Genomic DNA, 20815 nt, shown 5'->3' with positions numbered 1-20815 from the left:
GATCTGGAGAAAATAAAGTTCAATCTTAGGGGCACCTGGGAAGTTTTATTCTGTTTGGGGTGGTGTGGTTGACTACATAGCTAAATTAAAGACGCTATAGCAGGGGTCACCAACCTTTTTGAAACCAAGGGCTACTTCTTGGGTACTGATTAATGCGAAGGGCTACCAGTTAGATACACACTTAAATAAATTGCCAGAAGTAGCCAATTTGCTCAATTTACCTTTAACTCTGTTATTATTAATAATTAATGATATTTATCTTTGTGGAAACACTGATCATCTTAATGATTTCTCACAATAAATATATATAAACAGATAAATATCAATATGCAACACTTTATTTTTATATTTTCTCTAAGTGCACATTTTTCAAATTGAACATTTTCAAATGATCACTTCTAAGACAGTCTTGTGAAATCACAATATCCCATTTTAACTAGCTAGCCACTAACATTTTTCAACAAATCATGAATTACTTTGCACCATGTTTGTACAAATAATAACTCATGTAAAATACAAAAGTAAACTCTCAAATTTTTAAATCATGTCACACTTTGAACTGGACACCAAATCTGTTATCTGTTTCTTTGTCAGTTAGTGGGAAGCCTGGCATTGCATGCTGTTAACTAGTGTGTTGTACTCTGGTGTGTAACTTGACACTGCAACTCTGAGTGAGTCTTGCAGATGTGCATCAGTGAGGCGTGTTCTGTGTTTGTTCTTGATGAAGTTCATGTCAGAAAAGGCTGATTCACAAAGATAAGATTTTTCCTCATTGTTTGCGGAACCTTCTTAATCTTTTGGACATATTTTCACAGCAATCTGGCCTTAAGCTTAATTATGATAAATGTAAAATGTTAAGGATCGGAAATCTAAAGGGAACGTCCTTTCGAATGGAACGCAAAGTGCCTGTTTTGTGGACAGATGGACCAGTTAACATACTTGGTGTTGTTGTCCCAGAAAATCTGGAAGATCTAGGCTCAGTAAATTATGATAATCGACTAAGAAAGCTGGACAAAATTATGCAATTATGGAAAGGGAAATCCCTAACCTTGTATGGTAAAATGTCTATTGCCAACTCGTTAATTATTCCTCAATTTATTTATTTGTTTTTGTCATTACCAGCTCCATCACAAAACTTGTTTAAGATTTATGAGCGGAGGGTCTTCGATTTTGTCTGGAACGGCAAAACAGAAAAGATTAAAAGAAAGGTTTTGTACAAAGAGTATGAATATGGGGGCCTGAAACTTCTCAACCTTGAAGCTATGTGTCTGTCTTTAAAAGCATCAATTGTTCCAAAGATGTATTTAAACATTGAGTGGTACACAAATGTCCTGTTGGACAAAAAACATGTACTGTATCAAAAGAAATTGTATCCTTTTTTACAAGTGATCCCCTCCCAGAGAGTCTGCTGGGAAACATGGCGCGGTTCATAAAAGAAACAATCCACTCATAGTGGTGTTTTCAATTTTATGTGCCAGAAAAAAGAGGATATTTTGCAGCAGTTAATATGGATGAACTCTAATATTGTAATAGATGGAAAGCCTTTCTTTTGGAAAAATATGTTTGAAAGAGGAATCATTTTTGTCAATGATATTATCAATGAGAATGGTAAAATGATGAAGTATGATGAATTTAGAGCTATGTATGGTGATGCTTGCTCAAGCTTTTAATTTTATCAACTAACTGGAGTAATTGGGAAAAGATGGAAACAAATAATTAATTAAGGAACTACTAAATTATTAGTTTGTAAACCTCTAATAAGAAATTCTAGTTGGCAAAAAGGAACTAAAATAAATAGAAAAATATATAATTTTTATTTAATAAAGAAATCTTTGAAGGCTGCCTCATACAACACAAATGGAAAATGGGAGGACTTTTTTGACTGCCCGTTGACATGTGATGCCATATTCAAACTAATCTATAAAACCACTATCGATGTGCAAAATCGTTATTTTCAAATTAAAATTATTTATAACTTCTTACCCACAGGGAAAATGTTAAAATTATGGAATATGACAGAGTCAGATGATTGCCGATTTTGTTGTCAGGAGCCTGAATCCACCCTGCATTTATTTTGGTATTGTCATATTGTGTCTTTGTTTTGGGTGGAAGTTGAAAAAATGTGTTTAAGGATTGGTTTGTTTATGAAGCTTAATGTGGTTTCTGTTATTTTAGGAGAGTTCATTGACAATCATGATTTAGTCAATTTAATTATAGTACTCGGTAAAATGTTTATTTTTAAGGCCAAAAACAGATATTCACTTAGTATTACTTTCTTTAAAACATTTATTCAGTATTTTCTAACTTTAGAAAGTTACATGGTTGAAAACGACAATGATGCCAAAAAACATTTAAAAAAAAGATGAGAAGTCCTCAAAGGCTTATTTTGAAAGTATAATTATGTTTATAGATTATATGATATCTGTTGTTGTGTTCCCTAATTTGAGTGACCTGGACATAATCTGGACTGTACATAAATGCTTATTTTGAAAATGTAATTTTGTTTATAAATTATATGCAATCTATTGTGTTCCCTAATTTTTTTCTGTGTACATGAATGAAGGTGTGTGTTGCTGAGGCCGACTTGGACATTATCTGGACTGGGCCTGGTTTAAAAAAACCTTTAAACAAATCTAATTTCATTGACAACCTGGTCTGTTGAAGATAAGGCCCTTTTTTAAAAAATAAAATAAAATAAGATAAATAAATAAAAAACATTTTCTTGGATAAAAAAGAAAGTAAAACAATATAAAAATAATTACATAAAAAAGAGTAATTAATGAAAATTTTAGTGGACCAGCAGCCTATACAATCATGTGTGCTTCAGGGACTGTGTCCCTTGCAGATGTGTTGTCGATTTTGTGGGAACCAGAATATTGGTAGCAGAAAGAAATAACCCCTTTTGTGTGAGTGGGTGTGGATGAGTGTGCATGGGGGAGGTTGTTTGGGTTGATGCACGGATTGAAAGTGTATCTTGTGTTTTTTCTATGTAGATTTAATTTAAAAAAAAAAAAAAAAAAAAAAAAAAAAAAATATATTTTTATTTTTTTTATTTTTTTAGAACAGGCCCGCGGGCGACTCATCTGGTCCTTACGGGCGACCTGGTGCCCGCGGGCACCGCGTTGGTGACCCCTGCGCTATAGGATACATGAAAAGTTCACCTTTCACAAACCAGCTTCCTTTTTAATTTTTTATTTACATTTATTCTGGGTGTATATTTATTATCTGCCTATGTTGAGAAGAAAGTGATGTACTAATTATTTTCCATTTGTGACTGTACCTTTAACTTATGTAGGACCTGGGGGGGGTTGTGTGTGTATGGGGTGTGTGTTGGGTTGCTGTTCTTGGAAGTGGGTGAGGGGGAAAAAAAAAAAAGGGAAATGTGATTACTGTTCTATTGTATAGTGTAATACCTGTCAAATTCAATAAAAACATTTATTAAAAAAAGAAGACCCTGGCCTGAAGACCCTGAAGAGTAGGGGCATAACAAGTCTGTGATGTATGTACTGAGGGGCCCCACCATGCAACCCATGGAAAGTCAGGACTAAAATCTGACTGGACGCCAATGAAGACTGGATAAAACGGGGGTAATGTGGGCTGTCCTGGGTCCAAAGTCTGGCAGCTGCATTGTGTACCGTCTGAAGTCTTTTTAGCGTTGACTTGTTGAAAAGAGTGAAAAGGCAATTGCAATAGTCAATACAAGATTGGTCAGTTGACGACCGTGACCCTCCAAAGACATTGACTGAGCCAACACAACCCCAAGGTTTCTGAGGCTGCTTTAACAGATGCGCCCAGAGCACTAAGGGAGTTCTTCATCAGGGGGATCTTTTTATCGAGAGCAATTATCAGACTTTCCGTTTTGTTAGAATTTATCTGAAGGAAATTAGAGGACAACCAGATACGCATTCCAAGAACTCAGATCAAAAGTGAAACTCTGAATCAGTAGTGAAGTAAGTCCATTGCTGCGAAGACGAGGTGCCCACAGCTCACCTGTGTCTGTCTTGCAGTGACGAGCCACCAACTCTGGTGCTCCCTTCATGTAGGCGTCCATACGCTTCTCCCCCAACAGACGAGCCACCACACTCATCCTCTGCAGTGCCGAGGAAAAGGGAAACTGCCGCACGATACCTATCTCATACTGTGACTAAGAATAGGAGCAGAGCGCGGATTGAAGAGCAGCAATGGCACATGACAGAGGAAACAAGGTTAGAAAACAGGAACATACTCAGAAAGACCTCTGGATATTTTCAACTTGCAGTATTGTTACGAAGGGAGCAGACTATTGTACTTACAGGCAGGTCGTAGAGTTCCTGGAATGGAGAAAGAACAGAGCAGAAGGACTGTGATGAAGGTGGATCATGTTTGATGTTATTGCTTCTTGATCCCAAACATCCGACTAATGACAGTGACTGCACTGACCAGGTCCTGCTCCGGTAGTACAGGCTGTGGGGGCAACAGCTGCTTTGGGGGTCGAACCACAGTGGGCATGATGCGGTTGTGGAGAGATGTTTCTTCCTCAGTGGCTTCCTCCAGGATCTGCAACAAAAAAAGGAATGAATCCCTCTTCAAATCCCAACCTAAACGTTTGGGATGACGTGTGTGCAAGTCAAGAAGAATCCCATCATGGTTATTTGTGTGTCCAGAACATCAGGAGATACAGCAGCTGTGAACAATGTTGCTTCTAATGGATGTTCTCCTTCATGCACACCATTCAATCCATCACAACTGGACTGTTAGCTTTGTCTTACAAGACTCATCAATGTTCATCATGCTCATAAACCCAGATTGGTCAGATCCAGTCTTAGACTTAGATTGGTCCGATCTAGTTTTAGACTTAGATTGGTCACCTCTAATCTTAGATTAGTTAGATCTAGTCTTAGACCCAGATTGGTCAGTTCTAGTTTTAGACTCGGATTGTTCACATCCAGTCTTAGACTCGGATCGGTCACATCCAGTCTTAGTCCTAGGCTCAGATCGGTCGGAACTAGTCCTAGGCTCAAATCGGTCGGATCTAGTCCTAGACTCAAATCGGTCGGCTCTAGTCCTAGGCTCAGATGGGTCGGCTCTAGTCCTAGACTCAAATCGGTCGGCTCTAGTCCTAGGCTCAGATGGGTCGGCTCTAGTCCTAGACTCAGATGGGTCGGCTCTAGTCCTAGACTCAGATGGGTCGGCCCTAGTCCTAGACTCAGATCGGTCGCACCTGTCCTACACTCAGATTGGTCAGATCTAGTCCTAGACTCAGATCGGTTTAAATCTAGCAGTAGACTCAGACCGGTCACATCCAGTCTTTGACTCGGATCGGTCACATCCAGTCTTTGACTCGGATCGGTCACATCCAGTCTTTGACTCGGATCGGTCACATCCAGTCTTAGTCCTAGGCTCAGATCGGTCGGATCTAGTCCTAGGCTCAGACGGGTCGGCTCTAGTCCTAGTCTCAGACGGGTCGGCTCTAGTCCTAGGCTCAGACGGGTCGGCTCTAGTCCTAGGCTCAGACGGGTCGGCTCTAGTCCTAGACTCAGCTGGGTCGGCTCTAGTCCTAGGCTCAGATCGGTCGGCTCTAGTCCTAGGCTCAGATCGGTCAGCTCTAGTCCTAGGCTCAGATCGGTCGCACCTGTCCTACACTCAGATCGGTTTAAATCTAGCAGTAGACTCAGATTGGTCAGCTCTAGTCTTAGACTCAGATTGGTCAAATGTAGTCTTAAACTCAGATTGGACAAATGTAGTCTTAAACTCAGATTGGTCGGATCTAGTTTTAGGCTCAGATTGGTCGGATCTAGTCTTAGACTCATTGTTCTGATCTAGTCTTAGACTCATATTGTTCGGATCTAGTCTTAAGAATAAGATGTGCAATACGGATGTTAGTGTTTTTCCTCTATACATAATAGTGTTCAATATGTAGTATTTATAAATATTCTGTTACTGTATGTAAAAACATGCATTGCAACAACGCAATTTGGGCATTGTGGGATAAATAAAAATATCTCCTATCCTAGTCTAGCAGCTGGTGCCAAAGGCCAAGCATGTATACTCCAGCACAAGGAGGGTATGCCTATTCTGAGACAAACCAAACAGTCCAGTTGTGATCGATCCAATGCCCTGAGGATGTTGCTTTACCTCAGTTATACATCAAAACAGGATGAATGCCCACCTTATTTTAGCAACAATGTAGTAGTTGAAGAATACTGTGTCGGTTACGAGGCAGACACACAACTCACCCAGCCAGTGGCCTCAAACATTTTGAGATCCAGCGGGTCTCCAGATAGCTGGCCTTCTATTTTGGTGAGAGAGTGGCAAGTGGCCATGCAAGCAACAAACTGGGACTTCACCAGATTCTCCTTGTAGGCTTTTTCTTCGGATTGCTGGAATCTGGAATACAATCAAAGTGTTAAGAATGTATTGTATATGTGTAGCTAAGGCTATGTCTACACTAAGCCGGATAACCCCTTAGACTAATAATCATTTAGCCTAAGCCTCGTTTCAGCCACACTAAACCAGCGTTTAAGGTTCCCCTCCTCGGACAATTTTTTACACGGGTAACTGCGTCTATTTCTTGACTCTCCGACACTTAGCTTTGTATGGACTCATTGATCGTTTACAAACTGAGTTCGGAGAGGAAGTGACGCCAGAAAGACCGCGCCCCACACAGGAAGTGACATCAGAAAGAACGCGCCACAGCCAGCTTCATAAAAACCTGTTTGGTAACTCGGCGGCAACCACTAGAAATATGGAGGCGAGTCATCCAGACATGCCCGTGTTCCTCCTTCTTCTACATGTACAGACGCTTGTGGAAATCACACATCAATACCTTAAGAGAAGGAAACGAGCGATTGCAGCTACTTCGGATACAACACATCTCAGACGGCAACATAGCAATGTTGAGCGACGGTTTTGGATAAGCCCCGGAAGAACGGCAGCCTGGCGGGATATGTTTGTCACAGTGTGTTGTGTCAGAGGAACGGCAAGAAAACTTTCGAATGTCCAGGTCAGCTGTGATTCTACTTCGTGAAAAACTTTGTCCATTTGTCGAAGGAGAGAGGACAATGCGGGCTCCCGTGGGCAAGGGAAGACTACGAAAAATAGCGAATGCATTTGGACTGGCAAAGAAGACTATCAGTTATTGTCCGCGATGTATGTCGAGTGATTACTCAACGTCTGGTTTTGTACTCCGTAACTATTGTGAAGCCGTGAAGTGGTTGTGGCCGTGGTTGTTGTAAAATGTTCTTTATCACATTGTTTACTTTCACACATCCATTAAAGATATAATTGATGTATGATGGCTCAGGTGTGATTCACTACAATAGTCTAACAGCTGCTGATGGTGAGGCAAGCAAGGTTTACTGTTAAAAGAAATATGGCTACATAGAAACACAGGGTAAGGATACACTTCCAGGTCAGAGGTGACTATGACGCGAGCATTTTTTCACGCATGCGTACTAGGTTGCGTTGCGCTGGCGGACAGAGGGGCAGGGGGTCTTAAACGGTGGCATTGTTGTGTGTGGACTCGTATAAGGTTAGGTGGGAAATACCCTGGATAACCTTATCTGGCTTAGTGTAGAAGGGGCCTAAAACTCTTACCCGCCATTCTCAACTCTCTGGACTCCCCACAGGTCTAAACCATCTTCTGTCAGAGTTCCAGTCTGGAAGACGGAATGATCTCATTAGCATCCCTATTAATCCACATCTCCAACATACACTTGGTACTCACCTTGTCAAAGCACACCAGATTGATCTGCCCACAAATATTGATCCTTTGCGGGCTGATGCAAAAAATTCCAATTCGTTTGAGACGTCGTTGGGCATAGACAATGCCAGCTGTCATGGCGGCTGGCAGCGCCGGTGGAACAGTGATGGTGATGATGTCCAGGGACTCGATGATGATGGTCTTGGCTGGCACCTGGAAACCACAAGGGATGAAAGCTTCATTCCCACCTTGAAAGGAAATCAGACTTTGCAGATATTCAAGTTGAGGTGTCAAATAATGACTGGATGAAGCAGTGGGCTCAACTCATCTTTTACTCCTGTTCTCACTACAGTTCCAAGACGTGTCTCAAACTCAGACTCGCGTCACACAAACACACCTGTCAATCTTGAAGAAATGCTATTTTTAGGTAAATATACCTTTGTATTTCTACCTAAAGCCAACTTCTGTATTAGTAGTTTTAGTGCCTACAGTTCAGCTTATTTCTAAACATTGACTTGTCTGACTTTAGTTCTAGGATGTGTGGTGGGCCAATAAAAACACTCATCTTTGTCCTGTGTGAACACTGGGGGGAATGTTATCTAACATTTTTTGCAAACTGGAGGACAATTACAAATTGGAAAAATGAAAGTGGAGAAGGAAATTTGTGCAAAGGTCTAAATGAGTCGAATCTAGTCTTAGACTCAGATTGGTCGAATCTAGTCATAAAACAGATTGGAGATCGGTCAGCTATCGTCTTCGACTCAGATCGGTCAGATCTAGTCTTAGACTCAGATTGGTCAGATCTAGTCTTAGACTCAGATTGGTCAGATCTAATCTTAGACTCAGATTGGTCAGATCTAGTCTTAGACTCAGATTGGTCAGATCTAGCAGTAGACTCAGATTGGTAAAATCTAGTCTTAGACTCAGATTGGTCAGATCTAGTCTTAGACTCAGATTGGTCAGATCTAGTCTTAAACTCAGATTGGTCAAGTCTAGTCTTAGACGCAGATTGGTCAGGTCTAGTCTTAGACGCAGATTGGTCAGATCTACTGTTAGACTCAGATTGGTCAGATCTAGTTTTAGACTCAGATTGGTCAGATCTGGTCTTAGCCTCTGATTGGTCGAATCTGGTTTTAGCCTCAAATTGGTAGAATCTAGTCTTAAACTCAGATAGGTCGGCTATCGTCTTAAGACTCAGATCGTTAAAATCTAGCAGTGGACTCCGATTGGTCGGATCTAGTCTTGGACTCCTATTGGTCGGATCTAGTCTTGGACTCCTATTGGTCGGATCTAGTCTTGGACTCCTATTGGTCGGAACTAGTCTTGGACTCCTATTGGTCGGAACTAGTCTTGGACTCCTATTGGTCGGAACTAGTCTTGGACTCCTATTGGTCGGATCTAGTCTTGGACTCCTATTGGTCGGATCTAGTCTTGGACTCCTATTGGTCGGATCTAGTCGTGGACTCCTATTGGTCGGATCTAGTCGTGGACTCCTATTGGTCGGATCTAGTCGTGGACTCCTATTGGTCGGATCTAGTCGTGGACTCCTATTGGTCGGATCTAGTCTTGGACTCCGATTGGTCGGATCTAGTCCTAGACTCAGATTGTTCTTAAAGAAATGCTATTCTTTTGGTAAATATACCCTTGTATTTCTACCTAAAGCCAACTTTTGTATTAGTAGTTTTTAGTGCCTACAGTTCAGCTTATTTCTAAACATTTACTTTTTCTCTGACTTTATTTCTAGGATGTGTGGTGGGCCAATAAAAACACTCATCTTTGTCCCGTGTGAACACTGGGGGGAATGTTATGTAACATTTATTGCAAACTGGACAAATGACAGTGGAGGAGGAGATGTGTGCAAAGGTGTGAATGAGTCGTATAGACAGAAGAAATTAAGTTTCACAAATACAACCAATCAGTCTTTGGGATTTTTCAATAAAATGCATGGGGAGGTGTGAGTTGGCAGAGAGGAGCAAGGACTTCTTCACAAACATTACCTTGTTCATGACGCTGAGGACGATGGAGTAAACAAAGCCAATGCCTGCCACACCCACCAAACACAGGAGGAAAAGGTAGGCATCGCGGTACAGCTTGAAGTCGGTGGGTTTGGGGTAAAGGATGGAGCGTACCAACTGGCCTTTGGCCGTGCTGAAGCCTTGGTGAGATAAGAGGTTGACAGCATTTCACCTGACAGTGTACTGTATATCGACCTCTGACCTCCAACACACAATGCCTACCTGTGCGGACCACCACGGCTTTGACCAGCTCGCCGGTGTAGAAACGTGTCTGGATGACATTGGTGCCACAGAAAAGGGTGTGTCTCTTATGCTCCTCTGTGCTGTAGGCGCTCTCAGCCTCATCTCCACTCTCGCCTGGCGACTGGTTTGGAAGGTTGGTCTTGGTCACAGGAACACTTTCCCCTGATGGAAGGTAAACTTTTGCAGCACTGACTCTCTTCCACGGCTTCCAACAGCAAGGCAGCGGTCTCACCTGTGAGCATGCTTTCATTGACGATGCAGGTGCCGCTGACCAGCACGGCATCGCATGGCATAATGGTCCCGTTGCTGGGGATCACCATCACGTCACCGGGCACCAGGTCGCTCGACAACACTTCTACAATTTCTGACAAGCGGGAACAGAGCAAAAGTCAGGAATCCAAAGATCATTCTCAAACATGTGGACTTCAAAGATTGACATGTTTGCTAGGATGTCATGCAGACATTTTTGAATTCAGGAGTTCAATTCAAACAAATGCACCAATTTAAGACTCGCTGACTACAGTTCACCTTATGGAACATTTCACTATTGTGTGACTTCTTGAACATTTCTTTTTAGGAGCTGCAAGCTATAATTATAGGCAAAGTCATTAAGAAATTAGGAAATACTTTCTGAAATGTGTGTAGTGAATGTAAAGAATATAATAGTGCCACGTTTTGAATGGAACTACTGAAGTAATGCGACTTTTATCATAGGTTGTCATTTATTGAGATACACGTGGACATAAACACTTAGTGTAGAGTATCTCATGCTAATAAGTAGGGGTGTAACCATGCACTCATGTCACCACACCACACACTATACTGGATTCACATTTTACGCAGGGTGGTAGAGTCGGGACACTGCCACGTTGCCATGACTGAAGTAACAATAGTTTAAGGAGGGTGGTAGAGTAGGGACACTGCCAAGTTGCCCTGACTGAAGGAACATTATTCTAAGGAGGGTGGTAGAGTAGGGACACTGCCAAGTTGCCCTGACTGAAGTAACAATAGTTTAAGGAAGGTGGTAGAGTAGGGACACTGCCAAGTTGCCCTGACTGAAGGAACAATATTTTAAGGAGGGTGGTAGAATAGGGACACTGCCAAGTTGCCCTGACTGAAGTAACAATATTTTAAGGAAGGTGGTAGAGTAGGGACACTGCCAAGTTGCCCTGACTGAAGTAACAATAGTTTAAGGAAGGTGGTAGAGTAGGGACACTGCCAAGTTGCCCTGACTGAAGTAACAATATTTTAAGGAGGGTGGTAGAATAGGGACACTGCCAAGTTGCCCTGACTGAAGGAACATTATTCTAAGGAGGGTGGTAGAGTAGGGACACTGCCAAGTTGCCCTGACTGAAGTAACAATATTTTAAGGAGGGTGGTAGAGTAGGAACACTGCCAAGTTGCCCTGACTGAAGTAACATTATTCTAAGGAGGGTGGTAGAGTAGGGACACTGCCAAGTTGCCCTGACTGAAGTAACATTATTCTAAGGAGGGTGGTAGAGTAGGGACACTGCCAAGTTGCCCTGACTGAAGTAACATTATTCTAAGGAGGGTGGTAGAGTAGGGACACTGCCAAGTTGCCCTGACTGAAGGAACATTATTCTAAGGAGGGTGGTAGAGTAGGAACACTGCCAAGTTGCCCTGACTGAAGTAACATTATTCTAAGGAGGGTGGTAGAGTAGGGACACTGCCAAGTTGCCCTGACTGAAGGAACATTATTCTAAGGAGGGTGGTAGAGTAGGGACACTGCCAAGTTGCCCTGACTGAAGTAACAATATTTTAAGGAGGGTGGTAGAATAGGGACACTGCCAAGTTGCCCTGACTGAAGTAACATTATTCTAAGGAGGGTGGTAGAGTAGGGACACTGCCAAGTTGCCCTGACTGAAGGAACATTATTCTAAGGAGGGTGGTAGAGTAGGGACACTGCCAAGTTGCCCTGACTGAAGTAACAATATTTTAAGGAGGGTGGTAGAATAGGGACACTGCCAAGTTGCCCTGACTGAAGGAACATTATTCTAAGGAGGGTGGTAGAGTAGGGACACTGCCAAGTTGCCCTGACTGAAGTAACAATAGTTTAAGGAGGGTGGTAGAGTAGGGACACTGCCAAGTTGCCCTGACTGAAGTAACAATATTTTAAGGAGGGTGGTAGAATAGGGACACTGCCAAGTTGCCCTGACTGAAGGAACATTATTCTAAGGAGGGTGGTAGAGTAGGGACACTGCCAAGTTGCCCTGACTGAAGTAACAATATTCTAAGGAGGGTGGTAGAGTAGGAACACTGCTAAAGGGTCTATGCTTTGAAGAATACGACAGTACGACAGTCTATTGATATGATTGGAAGAGGAAGCATGTATTTGTTTGTTACAGTCCACATTCAAGTCTTTTATCAGCTTGCATGTATGACCTTTTCTACAAACAACTAAAACGTCAAAAGACAAATGAGTTTGAAACAGTAAAAATAATTGTCAAATGTATAAATGTGATATTTCAAGTGTGTGCTGCTGGAGAAACAAAGCCAACCCTAACCCAAAGCAAAGCACATGGTGGTGCTTTTAATCCCTCTCTCAAGGTCAGACTATTGTATGCTCCTGACTATCAAAATAAAATGATCAAAGACAAATATGCTTCTGACTATCAAAATAATCTCAAACAGATATGCTTCGGACTATGAAAATGATGTAATCAAACGTGTGACTGCAACATTGTGTCTGGTGAGGAGTGCTCGTGTGTGTGTGTGTGATGTGGTGACACTCTACTACCAAGTGAAAAGGAGGAGAAGACAAACCGTTGTTGGCTCGGCATACAGACACACGTACAGTACTGTGAGCTGCCACCATATCATGAAGCATGACATATTGCTGGAAGATGCAGAGAGAAAGTTATTCACACAAGGGACATATATTTTTACACATCCAACCAATCCAGTGAGGGTCAAAGTATGACAACTTAACTTTGTGTTAAGTGACGATGCACAAAACAACTATTTGGACAATATGCAGAGGGCCACAAATGCTGAATAAAACAATCACCCTTTATGGTTGGAAGATATTTAGGTCCAGTGAAAATACTCATGTAATGACATCAAAAGTGCATCCTTAACATCATCCATGTTCCTGTAGTTGTAATGTGTCTTTCATCTTCTTGCAGACAGAGTTGAATATTGTGCAAGATGTTGATTATGTGGTAGATTCATTGAATATTATGTTAAATATGATGTCGATTATTGAATATTATGCAATGTGTTGTAGATTAATTGAATATTGTGTTAAATATGATGTAGAGCAGGGGTCACCAACCTTTTTGAAACCAAGAGCTACTTCTTGGGTAGTGATTAATGCGAAGGGCTACCAGTTTGATACACACTTAAATAAATTGCCAGAAATAGCCAATTTGCTCAATTTACCTTTAACTCTATGTTATTATTAATAATTAATGATATTTACACTTAATTGGACGGTTTAAAAGAGAAAACACGAAAAAAATGACAATTAAATTTTGAAACAGTTTATCTTCAATTTCGAATCTTTAAAATTGTAAATTCAACCGAAAAAAAGAAGACAAAAACTTAAAAAAATAATTTATGGAACATCATTAGTAATTTTTCCTGATTAAGATTAATTTTAGAATTTTGATGACATGTTTTAAATAGGTTAAAATCCAATTTACACTTTGTTAGAATATATAACAAATTGGACCAAGCTATATTTCTAACAAAGACAAATCATTATTTCTTCTAGATTTTCCAGAACAAAAATTTTAAAATAAATTCAAAAGACTTTGAAATAAGATTTAAATTTGATTCTACAGATTTTCTAGATTTGCCAGAATAATTTTTTTGAATTTTAATCATAATAAGTTTGAAGAAATATTTCACAAATATTCTTCGTCGAAAAAACAGAAGCTAAAATGAAGAATTAAATTACAATTTATTTATTATTCTTTACAATTAAAAAAATAAATTTACTTGAACATTGATTTAAATTGTCCGGAAAGAAGAGGAAGGAATTTAAAAGGTAAAAAGGTATATGTGTTTAAAAATCCTAAAATCATTTTTAAGGTTGTATTTTTTCTCTAAATTTGTCTTTCTGAAAGTTATAAGAAGCAAAGTAAAAAAATTTATGAATTTATTTAAACAAGTGAAGACCAAGTCTTTAAAATATTTTCTTGGATTTTCAAATTCTATTTGAGTTTTGTCTCTCTTAGAACTAAAAATGTTGGGCAAAGCGAGACCAGATTGCTAGTAAATAAATAAAATTTAAAAAATAGAGGCAGCTCACTGGTATGTGCTGCTATTTGAGCTATTTTTAGAACAGGCCGGCGGGCTACTCATCTGGTCCTTACGGGCTACCTGGTGCCCGCGGGCACCGCGTTGGTGACCCCTGATGTAGATGAATTGAATATTATGTTAAATATGTTGTAGATGAATTAATTATTGTGTTAAATATCCATCCAACCCCTTATTCCCTTCGGGGTTGCGGGGGGCGCTGGAGCCTATCTCAGCTACAATTGGGCGGAAGGCGGGGTACACCCTGGACAAGTCGCCACCTCATCGCAGGGCCAACACAGATAGACAGACAACATTCACACTCACATTCACACACTAGGGCCCATTTAGTGTTGCCAATCAACCTATCCCCGTGTTAAATATGTTGTAGATTAATTGAATATTGTTAAAATGTTGTAGATTCATTTAATATTGTGTTAAATATGATGTATATTATTGAATACTATGCAATGTGTTGTAGATTAATTGAATATTGTGTTAAATATGTTGTAGATTAACTGAATATTGTGTTAAATATATTGTAGATGAAATGATTGTTAAATATGATGTAGATAATTGAATATTATGCAATGTGTTGTATATTAATTGAATATTGTGTTAAACATGTTGTAGATTAATTAAATATTTTGTTAAATATGATATGGATTATTGAATATTATGCAATGAGTTGTATATTAATTGAATACTGTGTTAAACATATTGTAGATTAATTTAATATTGTGTGAAATATGTTGTAGATTAATTGAATATTGTGTTAAATATGTTGTATATGAACTGAATATTGTGTTAAATATGTTGTAGATTAATTCAATAAAAGGTTAAATATGTTGTAGATAATTGAATATTATGCAATGTTGTATATGAATTTTATTTTGTGTGAAATATGATGTAGATGAATTGAATATTGTGTTGAATATGATGTAGATGAATTGAATATTGTGTGAAATATGTTGTAGATGAATTAAATATTGTGTTGAATATGATGTATATGAATTGAATATTGTTTTAAATATGTTGTAGATTAATTGAATATTGTTTTAAATATGTTGTAGATTAATTGAATATTGTGTTAAATATGTTGTAGATTAATTTAATATTGTGTTAAATATGTTGTAGATTTAATATTATGCAAGGTGTTGATTATCTTGTAGATGAATTGAATATTGTGTTAAATACGATGTAGATTATTGATAAGTATGCAATGTGTCGTAGATGAATTGAATATTGTGTTAAATATGTTGTAGATTAATTGAATATTGTGTGAAATATGTTGTAGATTAATTGAATTTTGTGTGAAATATGATGTAGATGAATTGAATATTGTGTTAAATATGTTGATGATTTGAATATTGTGCGAAATATGTTGTAAACGGATTGAATATTGTGTGAAATATGTTGTAGATTAATTGAATATTGTGTTAAATATGTTGTAGATGAATTGAACATTGTGTTGAATATGTTGTAGATGAATTGAATTTTGTGTGAAATATGTTGTAGATGAATTTAATTTTGTGTGAAATATGTTGTAGATGAATTGAATATTGTGTTAAATATGATGTAGATGAATTGAATATTGTGTGGAATATGTTGTAGATGAATTGAATATTGTGTTAAATATGTTGTAGATGAATTGAATATTGTGTTGACTATGATGTAGATGAATTGAATATTGTGTTAAATATGATGTAGATGAATTGAATATTGTGTGAAATATGTTGTACATGAATTGAATATTGTGTGAAATATGTTGTAGATGAATTGAATATTGTGTTAAATATGATGTAGATGAATTGAATATTGTGTTGAATATTGTGTAGATAAATTGAATATTGTGTTGAATATTGTGTAGATGAATTGAATATTGTGTTGAATATGTTGTAGATGAATTGAATATTGTGTTGAAAATGTTGTAGATGAATTGAATATTGTGTTGAAAATGTTGTAGATGAATTGAATATTGTGTTGAATATTGTGTAGATGAATTGAATATTGTGTTGAATATGTTGTAGATGAATTGAATATTGTGTTGAATATGTTGTAGATGAATTAAATATTGTGTTGAATATGATGTATATGAATTGAATATTGTTTTAAATATGTTGTAGATTAATTGAATATTGTTTTAAATATGTTGTAGATTAATTGAATATTGTGTTAAATATGTTGTAGATTAATTTAATATTGTGTTAAATATGTTGTAGATTTAATATTATGCAAGGTGTTGATTATCTTGTAGATGAATTGAATATTGTGTTAAATACGATGTAGATTATTGATAAGTATGCAATGTGTCGTAGATGAATTGAATATTGTGTTAAATATGTTGTAGATTAATTGAATATTGTGTGAAATATGTTGTAGATTAATTGAATTTTGTGTGAAATATGATGTAGATGAATTGAATATTGTGTTAAATATGTTGATGATTTGAATATTGTGTTAAATATGTTGTAGATGAATTGAATAGTGCCAAATATGTTGTAAACGGGTTGAATATTGTGCGAAATATGTTGTAAACGGATTGAATATTGTGTGAAATATGTTGTAGATTAATTGAATATTGTGTTAAATATGTTGTAGATGAATTGAACATTGTGTTGAATATGTTGTAGATGAATTGAATTTTGTGTGAAATATGTTGTAGATGAATTTAATTTTGTGTGAAATATGTTGTAGATGAATTGAATATTGTGTTAAATATGATGTAGATGAATTGAATATTGTGTGGAATATGTTGTAGATGAATTGAATATTGTGTTAAATATGTTGTAGATGAATTGAATATTGTGTTGACTATGATGTAGATGAATTGAATATTGTGTTAAATATGATGTAGATGAATTGAATATTGTGTGAAATATGTTGTACATGAATTGAATATTGTGTGAAATATGTTGTAGATGAATTGAATATTGTGTTAAATATGATGTAGATGAATTTAATATTGTGTTGAATATTGTGTAGATAAATTGAATATTGTGTTGAATATTGTGTAGATGAATTGAATATTGTGTTGAATATGTTGTAGATGAATTGAATATTGTGTTGAAAATGTTGTAGATTAATTGAATATTGTGTTGAAAATGTTGTAGATGAATTGAATATTGTGTTGAATATTGTGTAGATGAATTGAATATTGTGTTGAATATGTTGTAGATGAATTGAATATTGTGTTGAATATGTTGTAGATGAATTGAATATTGTGTTGAAAATGTTGTAGATGTAGTGTTTACCTTGTTGATGGCGTACAGAGAGGTAGCTATGGAGAGAAGTGACATGATAACAATGGCCACAGCATAGTAGTAATATTCATCGGCGCTCCACAAGATCACACTGAAGAGCTGGAAGATGTAGAAAGGGTTGAGGACCTGCAGGACGACAGACAGGAAGACATGACACTTCCAATAATATCTACATATAGTTTCAAGTCATGATGGGGCCCACCTCTTTGATAAGCAGCTTGAAAACAGAAGGCACTTTCACTTCAATCTCATTCACTCCAAAGAAGAGTTTCCTAAAAAGATGGAAGAAAAACATTCCTGTAAGTCAAATATTTCACTTAATGCCACAGGACCAGAGTGACCACATTACAACTTCACCCTTTTCAACACAACTATGACACAATGCCATTCATTGAACACAACTTGAAATATGTGCTTTTGATGGTGCTCATGCTGTAAGTACATTGTAACTAATACTGTAATACTGCAATGATGGAGTATTTCCAATGTGTGGCTTCACATGCAGCATTACAACATATACATCTTAGTGGATCAGAGGAGGATGTTCCTGCTTACAATCATCATGTTGGACTCTTTTATCATGTGGCTGTTGGCCTACAGGGCGATAACTGAGTGTGTTACACTATAGCAGGGGTCAGCAACCCGCGGCTCCGGAGCCGCATGCGGCTCTTTGACCACTCTGATGCGGCTCAGCTGCATACTTGCCGACCCTCCCTCGACAACACAACAAATACCCAGAATCCCATGCAGCCCTAACTCTTCCGGTCTACATTATACACCCCCGCTACCACCAAACCCCCCCACACATCAACCCCACCCCCCCGTCTCCGTGCGTCGGTTGAGCGGAAGAGCTGGGCTGCATGGGATTCTGGGTATTTGTTGTGTTGTGTTTATGTTGTGTTACAGTGCAGATGTTCTCCAGAAATGTGTTTGTCATTCTTTTTTGGTGTGGGTTCAAAGTGTGGCGCATATTTGTAACGTAACAGTGTTAAAGTTGTTTTTGTACGACTACCGTCAGTGTAAGCTGTGTGGCTGTTGAACAAGTATGCCTTGCTGGCACTTACGTGTGCAAGCAAAAGCTGCATTCATCATGTGGTCAAGTAGGTACGCTGTTTGGGCAGGCTGTAGAGGGCGCTAAAAGCAGTGCCAGCACGTCCTGAAATTTGGGAGTCTCCCGGAAAATTGAGAGGGTTGGCAAGAAAGACGCTATCAAGCGCCGTTCAATTAAAAGTTGTGGGCTGCACTAACATTACATTTCCACATAGAGATGCGTGCCGGTGCGTGTGTCAGAGACCCCTCACCCCTGGTTAACATAGCGCAAAGCAATTTAAGCTTTGTATGTGGTGTTTTTCATTTTAAATTTTCAAAAAAAATTTTGTGGCTCCCATTGTTTTCTTTAATTTGTGAAACTTTCCAAAATGGCTCTTTGAGTGGTAAAGGTTGCCGACCCCTGCACTATACAGTGTGTGTTACACTATACAGTGTGTGTGTTACACTATACAGTGTGTGTGTTACACTATACAGTGTGTGTGTTACACTATACTGTGTGTGTTACAATATATGATGTTGTCCTACAGCACATGACGACAACACACATGCACTAACTTTTGTGTGTTACAGCACACTTTGTGCTACAGTATACTTTGTGTGTTACAGTATATGATGTTGTCTTACAGCACATGACGACAACACACATGCACTAACTTTTGTGTGTTCCACTATACTTTGTGTGTTACAGTTTATGATGTTGTCTTACAGCACATGACAACACACATGCACTAACTTTTGTGTGTTACAGTATACTCTGTGTGTTACAGTATAATATGTGTGTTACAGTATATGATGTTGTCTTACAGCACATGACAACACATATGCACTAACTTTTGTGTGTTACAGTATACTCTTTGTGTTACAGTATACTCTGTGTGTTACAGTATAATTTGTGTTACAGTACACTCTGTGTGTTACAGTATATTATGTTGTCTTACATTATATGATGTTGTCTTACAGCACATGACAACACACATGCAAACATTTGTGTGTTACAGTACACTTTGTGTGTTACACTATAATTTGTGTGTTACAGTATATGATGTTGTCTTACAGCACATGACGACAACACACATGCACTAACTGTGTGTTACAGTATACTCTGTGTTACAGTATGAGGTTGTCTTACAGTACATGACGACAACACACATGCACTAACTTTGTGTGTTACAGTATACTATGTTGTCTTACATTATATACCATACCATACCATACCAACTTTATTTATAAAGCCCTTTAAAAACAACCACAGTTGAAAAACAAAGGGCTGTACACCACAAAGAAATAAAGGCAAAGGACAGACTAAAAAAATAAAATTTAAAACAGAAGTAAAATACACATTAAAAAAGCAAATACAAAATTACCCTAAGAACAATTTTGTTAGATAAAAAGCAGTTAAAAAAGTTAAAAGTTAAAAACAGTTTAAAGTCTCATGCTGGGTTAAAAGCCAGTGAATAAAAATGGGTTTTAAGAAGGGTCGTAAAAATAGCCAAAGAAGGGGCCTGTCTCACATGAAGTGGAAGATCATTCCAGAGTTTTGGGCCCGCAACAGAGAAGGCTCTGTCCCCCCTGAGCTTACGCTTGGATTTGGGTACCTCCAGGATCAGCTGATCAGCTGACCTGAGGGACCGGGTGGGGGCATAGAGGTGGAGCAGCTCAGAGAGGTAAGGTGGGGCAAGACCATGTAAGGATTTAAAAACAAGTAAGATTATTTTAAAATGGACTCTAAAAGACACAGGCAGCCAGTGGAGGGAGGCTAAAACAGGAGTAATATGATGTTGTCTTACAGCACATGACAACACACATGCACAAACATTTGTGTGTTACAGTACACTTTGTGTGTTACACTATAATTTGTGTGTTACAGTATATGATGTTGTCTTACAGCACATGACAACACACATGCACTGTGTGCTACAGTATACTCTGTGTGTTACAGTATGAGGTTGTCTTACAGTACATGACGACAACACACATGCACTAACTTTGTGTGTTACGCCCATAGCCACGCCCCCACTGCCACAGGTATCTTGGCAGTTTATGGGAAACACTGCTACAAGATTGATTGATTGAGAAGTTTATTGACGTCTTAAAGAATTGAATCCATGTAGTGTAAGGGACGGCGTGGCGAAGTTGGTAGAGTGGCTGTGCCAGCAATCGGAGTGTTGCTGGTTACAGGGGTTCAATTCCCACCTTCTACCTTCGTAGTCACGTCCGTTGTGTCCTTGGGCAAGACACTTCACCCTTTGCCTCTGATGGCTGCTGGTAGCGCCTTGCATGGCAGCTCCCGCCATCAGTGT

At 38.5% G+C, this 20815-nt stretch overlaps 1 protein-coding gene across 2 annotated transcripts in view; it reads right to left on the bottom strand.

The window, feature by feature from the left end:
* Positions 1 to 20815, bottom strand: part of atp13a3 (ATPase 13A3) — a 75074-nt gene that overhangs the window by 25640 nt on the left and 28619 nt on the right. The window contains exons 9-20 of one of the 2 annotated variants that reach the window (XM_062028544.1): positions 17668 to 17737; positions 17457 to 17591; positions 12724 to 12796; positions 10172 to 10303; positions 9919 to 10101; positions 9679 to 9836; positions 7706 to 7894; positions 7576 to 7637; positions 6216 to 6366; positions 4420 to 4536; positions 4293 to 4340; positions 3991 to 4144 (exon numbers count right to left, since the gene is read on the bottom strand). In XM_062028544.1, coding sequence (XP_061884528.1) covers positions 3991 to 4144; positions 4293 to 4340; positions 4420 to 4536; positions 6216 to 6366; positions 7576 to 7637; positions 7706 to 7894; positions 9679 to 9836; positions 9919 to 10101; positions 10172 to 10303; positions 12724 to 12796; positions 17457 to 17591; positions 17668 to 17737 — 1472 coding nt within the window. The remainder of the gene's footprint in view (positions 1 to 3990; positions 4145 to 4292; positions 4341 to 4419; positions 4537 to 6215; positions 6367 to 7575; positions 7638 to 7705; positions 7895 to 9678; positions 9837 to 9918; positions 10102 to 10171; positions 10304 to 12723; positions 12797 to 17456; positions 17592 to 17667; positions 17738 to 20815) is intronic. The other variant, XM_062028545.1, reaches the window with a different exon arrangement.

The sequence above is a fragment of the Entelurus aequoreus genome, linkage group LG19 (assembly GCF_033978785.1).
Source record: "Entelurus aequoreus isolate RoL-2023_Sb linkage group LG19, RoL_Eaeq_v1.1, whole genome shotgun sequence".
In the NCBI taxonomy this organism is placed as follows: domain Eukaryota; kingdom Metazoa; phylum Chordata; class Actinopteri; order Syngnathiformes; family Syngnathidae; genus Entelurus; species Entelurus aequoreus.
The sequence above is the reverse complement of the archived record's forward strand: the minus strand, read 5'-3'. Positions and strand labels throughout refer to the sequence as shown.